This window comes from Salvelinus sp. IW2-2015, linkage group LG20 (assembly GCF_002910315.2).
Source record: "Salvelinus sp. IW2-2015 linkage group LG20, ASM291031v2, whole genome shotgun sequence".
Classification (NCBI taxonomy): domain Eukaryota; kingdom Metazoa; phylum Chordata; class Actinopteri; order Salmoniformes; family Salmonidae; genus Salvelinus; species Salvelinus sp. IW2-2015.
In genome coordinates this window covers 42123486-42129588 of record NC_036860.1, presented here as the reverse complement: position 1 = coordinate 42129588, position 6103 = coordinate 42123486, and the positions used below count along the sequence as shown (strand labels likewise).

Genomic DNA, 6103 nt, shown 5'->3' with positions numbered 1-6103 from the left:
TGTCAAATGGGGACAAACTGTATTTGTCGTAATGTTATTCTACTAACTATTATTATGAACAGTACAAATAGTCCCCCTACCGTCTCCTTTCACCTGCAGCACAGGAAACAGACGTGTGTTTTATTCCATGGACCGTGTACCAAAGATGGGAGATAAACGAAAATGATTTCTGAGGCCGTTTACCATTGAAAAAAAGATTAGTTCCGATTTACTTAACTGTGTATGTCTCCAATAGACACAAATGCAAAATAAACTGTGCATGGTCTACTTAGTTCACTGACTTTCATTAAACCAGAAAAAAAACTGTGGGGCGTGTCCATAGAGAATGATAGAGGCCTCTAGTGCCCAAAAGGCCATTTAAGCATGGGCAGCACCATTATGATCTTCCACCATTTTAATATAGTCAACTGGGTGGGACTTCCAACTTCATTGGCTGATTCCTCATGATGACACTGTTGGAGTCATGTCCAAACCGATCATCAAGAGGGATCAGCCAATTGTTAAGAAGAAAATTGACTACTTCAAAATTGAGATTACCTCAAAGGCGCTTGTGGTGTCACAGACGCTATAATGGCACAGATATAGGACACACAGATATAGAAATGAGTCCTATATCTATCTCTATTGGTGTCTCGCTTCCTCTTCAGTTTCTGAGTGTACTTCCGCTGAAGTGCAGACCTCGAGCCAATAGGAATGGTGTATAGTTGTACCACAAAACACCTTATCATTTGGATGGGCTTTGATCTAAGCCACATCCAATAACTGATAGGCGATGAGTATATCCAGGTACTTCAAAGTCAGGTAAAACTGAGCGGCACCTGCTCAGGGTGCGTTCGAGAGCAACGAATCAGTGCAATCGTTTTCTTAACATTTGCAGTCTTGAGAGAACATTTTGCAATTTTATAACAAATTTCATGCAATTCTACTAATGGGGTGGAGAGCAGTCTTTGCCGTTTTAAAGCTAAGCAAATTCTACAGTTTTTGCCATGTAAATATGATATCTCGTTATTTGGCCATGATTATTACACTTTGTTTCCTTTTTTCTTCTCTGACATGTTCTCCACCATTAAAAATATTGACCTAGAGAATCTTTTGATTGAAATACATGGGATAGTAATACTTTGAAATTGAACCATGTTATTTTGAAATACTCCAATTATCTTGATTATTAATAATACATAAAACCTAAAAAGCTGCATAAACTCAGAGATACACCCAATTTATGTGCATCTCCCAGTTGATGCCTACTCTTCAGACCGGCAGCCTGAAATGTGCCCAGTGTCTTTACTGTGACGTCATCAGAAGTGGACGGTAGATGAAGACGTATGTAAGCGTGTTGATCTCGCCTGGAGCAGGTAAAAATCTGTAAAGTTTGGTAATAAACTGCTATGCAACATGTTATGAAGGACTTGATGAAGGATACGCCTCCCTTGAGGTGATATTGCGAAGTTGACTCAGGCTGGATAACGCGTTAGCTACATGCTTGTTCAATGGTAGCAAAGATGTCTTGACTGTAGCCTACTCTCAGTTCTGAATATTTTGTTCAAACAGTTAAGTTACCATAAATAAACATGCATGTGCCTAGCCCTTGTATGTTCAACAATCCTATAAGATCAACTGATGACTGGTAAATGTTTGTCTGAAGTGGAAACACATTTAGGGTAACGTTAGGTAGCTAGGTGATTTTAGTTCCAAACTAGTTAGCCAACTATGCGGGCCCTATAAATTCTGAGATGCGAACGGAATCGATACAATTAAACAATAAACGTATTACATTTAGGAAATCAACTATGTATTAAATTAATTAGCAGACGTTTATCAAAAGACAAACAGAATGCATCAGTGATTGTTATTTAATAAAACTTTCTGAAGAGGCAACGACAACTCCCCGTCTGTATGTGCGGCGCCCAGCTACCACTTACGTGTAGCCGTTAGCGATGATGCTAATGAAAAATATTCTGGTAGATTCAATGTTAACTACAAAGTAGCCTATGCATACCTGCCTGAATGATTATTTGCATAAACCCAAAAACATAACTGAACACCCTCTTGCTAGGTGCCCACTGGAATGATAGCGTACCAACACACAAAAATCGAAATTCAAAATTTCCCCAGACCTCAAAAGTGGTCTCCTGATGTGGTATAAGCATTATTGTTGCCCTCGAACGTCCAATAAAGTTGTTATTCGTATTAAATTAGAAGTGTGATTTCGATAGCAAAGACCTGAAATATMACTGGGGAAATGGACACCTGGAAAACGGAATTTAGGGAAAAACTAAAAGGAATCAGGCAAGAAATTAAACAGATTTTATAGGGCCCTAATAGACTATGTAGCTAAGAGATGTAGCCTCCAATAAATTCACAGGCTGCATTTAATAATTTCACAGCCTTAAATAAACTTTCAGGTTTGACAAGTCTCAAGATGGATTCCCTATACGGCCAGGTAGCCATTGGAATATTGGGAGGAGTGGGCTGTGGACTTTGCCTTGGCTGGCACTTCCGGGCTCGGTTCAGCAACTCTTCCAAAGACAACGGGGCGGCGATGGGGAATGGCAGCAGGGGTGAAACGTCCACCAGCGTCATGGGAGAAGGAGGGGAGTTCAAAATGATCCTGGTGGTCCGAACCGACCTGAAGATGGGCAAGGGGAAAGTGGCCGCCCAGTGCTCACACGCCGCCGTGTCGGCCTATAAGCAGGTCCAACGCAGGAACCCTGAGCTTCTGAAGCAATGGGAGTACTGTGGCCAACCCAAGGTTGTGGTTAAAGCTCCAGATGAGGACAGTCTGATAGAACTGCTAACCCATGCCAAAGAGGTAGGGCTGCCTGTCAGTCTGATCCAAGATGCAGGGAGGACCCAGATAGCGCCAGGATCCCGTACTGTGCTGGGAGTAGGCCCTGGAGCAGCTGATCTTGTGGACAAAGTCACTGGACACTTGAAGCTCTATTAGACACAAAGTAGGACTTGAATTGAGTTGTCTGTATTAGTTGTATTTGAAGTAGGATAATCATGGTCCACTTTAAAATGTATTTTTTTTAATGGAGAAATTGTCATTTGGGAACTGTACATTTAATTTTCATTAAAAAGGTCCAAACATGTCTTGTCCTCACATTTGCAGTAAGGGGCTGATTCAGACTAAGGAAATGTACGCCTTTCTTAAACACTTCTAAGTATTTGGTATTCAGGCTTACCTTATTCAGTCGTGTAACGTGCTCTGCAGGTGTTGCTGGCTACCTTGCACACTCTGAATACATTTCATTCAACTGCTGAAAACACTCCCACTTGGTGGCCAAGAGATTTTCTTGTGTGGTTATCAGTACATTTATCTTATCTATCGAGAGAACTGGTTCAGAACATTAGGGATCAATGAAAGGAAGCCATCTAAATATATGCATATTTGTCTCGGTTTCAGCACCAATTGGTAGATTTAAATATACTCTGATCTCTTAGATTTAGGATTAGGAAATAATGTATTAATCAAACTGGTTTGGAGAGCCTTTCCGCACAAAATATTGATAAATCAAAAATAGTGGTTTGATTCATCCCGAAAGTTGCCATAGTCAGTTCTTCAACCCATAGTAATGTTGGAAGATTAGTGTACAATAGTAGGTTATACCCTCATCTATTGCCTACACTAACCATTGGGTTCAAACTGTTACGGCTTGGTCTGCGCTCCATAGTGATTTATTTAGCCTACGTCTTTAAAATATATAATACCAGTCAGAAGTTTGGACACGCCTACTCAAGGGTTTTTCTTTATTTTCACTATTTTTTACATTGTAGAATAATAGTGAAGACATCAAACTATGAAATAACACATTTGGAATCAGGCAGTAACCAAAAAAGTGTTAAATCTAAATATATTTTCCTGGATCATTGTCCTGTTGAAAAACAAATGATAGTCCCACTAAGCACAACCATATGTGATGGCATATCGCTGCAGAATGCTGTGATAGCCATTTAAAAATAAATATATTTAACAAGGCAAGTCAGTTAAGAACAAATTCTTATTTAGAATGACGGCCTACCAAAATGCCTCCTTAGGGGACGGGGGCTGGGATTAAAAATAAAACATTTATAAAATGTAGGACAAAACACATCACTACATAAAGAGAGACCTAACACGGAACCCAAACTGTCTGCGCGCGTGCGTCATCATGCATACATTAATTTTGTCCCCCTACACCAAACGCGATCGCGACACGCAGGTTAAAATATCAAAAACTCTGAACCAATGACATTAATTTGGGGACAAGTGGAAAAGCATTAAACATTTATGGCAATTTAGCTAGTTAGCTTGCACTTGCTAGCTACTTTGTCCTATTTAGCTAGCTTGCTGTTGTTWGCTAATTTGTCCTGGGATATAAAATTAGGTTGTTATTTTACCTGAAATGCACAAGGTCCTCTACTSCGACAATTAATCCACACATAAAACTGTCAACCGAATCATTTCTAGTCATCTCACCTCCTTCCAGGTTTTTCATCTTTGAACTTATATGGTGATTGGCATCTAAACTTTCATAGTATTACCACGACAACYGGCAACACAGTTCGTCTTTCAGTCACCCACGTGGGTATAACCAATGAGGAGATGGCACGTGGGTACGTGCTTCTATAAACCAATGAGGAGATGGGAGAGGCAGGACTTGCAGCGCGATCTGCATCAGAAATAAAAAGGACGTCTATTTTAGCCTTTGGCAAAAATAGAYGAGCAATAATGCGCAATAATTGAATAACATAGATTTCAAAATTTATTTTGCAACGCGAGCGGTGTAGTCAGGTTATTAGACAACAATATAGCAAGGCAGCAACACATGACAACAGCATGGAAGCAACATAACTTGGCAGTAGCACAAAACATGGTACAAACATTATTGGGCACAGACAACAGCCCAAAGGGCAAGAAGGTAGACAATAGTACATCAGACAAAGCAGCCACAACTGTCAGTAAGTGTCCATGATTGAGTCTTTGAATGATGAGATTGAGATACCTGTCCAGTTTGAGTGTTTGTTTCAGCTCATTCCAGTTGCTAGCTGCAGCAAACTGAAAAGAGGAGCGACCCAGGGATGTGTGAGCTTTGGGGACCTTTAGCAGAATGTGACTGGCAGAACGGGTGTTGTATGTGGAGGATGAGGGCTGCAGTAGATATCTCAGATAGGGGGAGTGAGGGTTTTATAAATAAGCAGCAGTGATGTGTCCTATAAGGAGCATTGGTGGCAAATCTGATGGCCGAATGGCAAAGAACTTCTAGCCACTCGAGAACACCCTTACCTGCCGATCTATAAATTATGTCTCCGTAGTCTAGCATGGGTAGGATGGTCATCTGAATCAGAGTTAGTTTAGCAGCTGGGGTGAAAGAGGAGCAATTACGATAGAGGAAACCAAGTCTAGATTTAACTTTAGCCTGCAGCTTTGGTATGTTCTGAGAGAAGGACAGTGTACTGTCTAGCCATACTCCCAAGTACTTGTATGAGGTGTTCCATAACTTTTTGGTGTTAAACCCACAGAGAGAGAACTGCTCCTTAAAGTAACTAACTTTGGCCTTCCGGATAGCCTGAGTGCACTTATTTCTCATTTGCCTGAACGAGAGCCAGGCAGCGTGTCAAGCATTTCTCCCAATGTAATTCTTGAGGTGGAGTAACTCTGCAAGATCACGGTCGAACCAGGGGCTGAACCTGTTTTTAATGATTATTTTCTTTATAGGGGCGTTTGTTACCAAAACCATTGAAAATATCAAAAAAGGTCCAAGTGTCGTCGACAGAGGGGATCAAGCTGACTATTCATGAACTGGCCTCTGTAAAATGTTATAATGGCTTGCTCATTCAAGTTTTTTAGCAAGCGTCTATGACAAATCAGGACAGGTCGTTTCACTAATCAGCTATTATGAACACAGGCTGTAAAACAGTGATCACTAAGGTCATTACAGAAAACACCAGACTGATACGTATCAGGATTATTTGTGAGGATAACGTCGAGGAGAGTAGCCTTTTCTGGGTGTTTGGAGTCATACCTTGTGGGATTGGTAATAACCTGAGAACAATTTAGGGAGTCCTATTGCTTTAGGACTTGGTCAGGTGGTTTAAGCATGCCCCAGTTTAAGTCACC

The 6103-nt window shown here is 40.8% G+C and overlaps 1 protein-coding gene across 2 annotated transcripts; it reads left to right on the top strand.

Moving 5' to 3' along the window:
* Positions 1-1250: 1250 nt before the first annotated feature.
* ptrh2 (peptidyl-tRNA hydrolase 2) lies at positions 1251-3095 on the top strand. Of its 2 annotated transcripts, none has more exons than XM_024013586.2 (2): positions 1251-1355; positions 2406-3095. In XM_024013586.2, exons 1-2 carry the CDS (start codon positions 1316-1318, stop codon positions 2945-2947), a joined length of 582 nt encoding a protein of 193 aa, XP_023869354.1. In that variant the 5' UTR covers positions 1251-1315; the 3' UTR covers positions 2948-3095. The 2 variants fall into 2 exon arrangements, with proteins under 2 accessions (XP_023869354.1, XP_023869353.1); XM_024013585.2 differs by having other exon boundaries at positions 1275-1355; positions 2388-3095.
* Positions 3096-6103: the final 3008 nt, after the last annotated feature.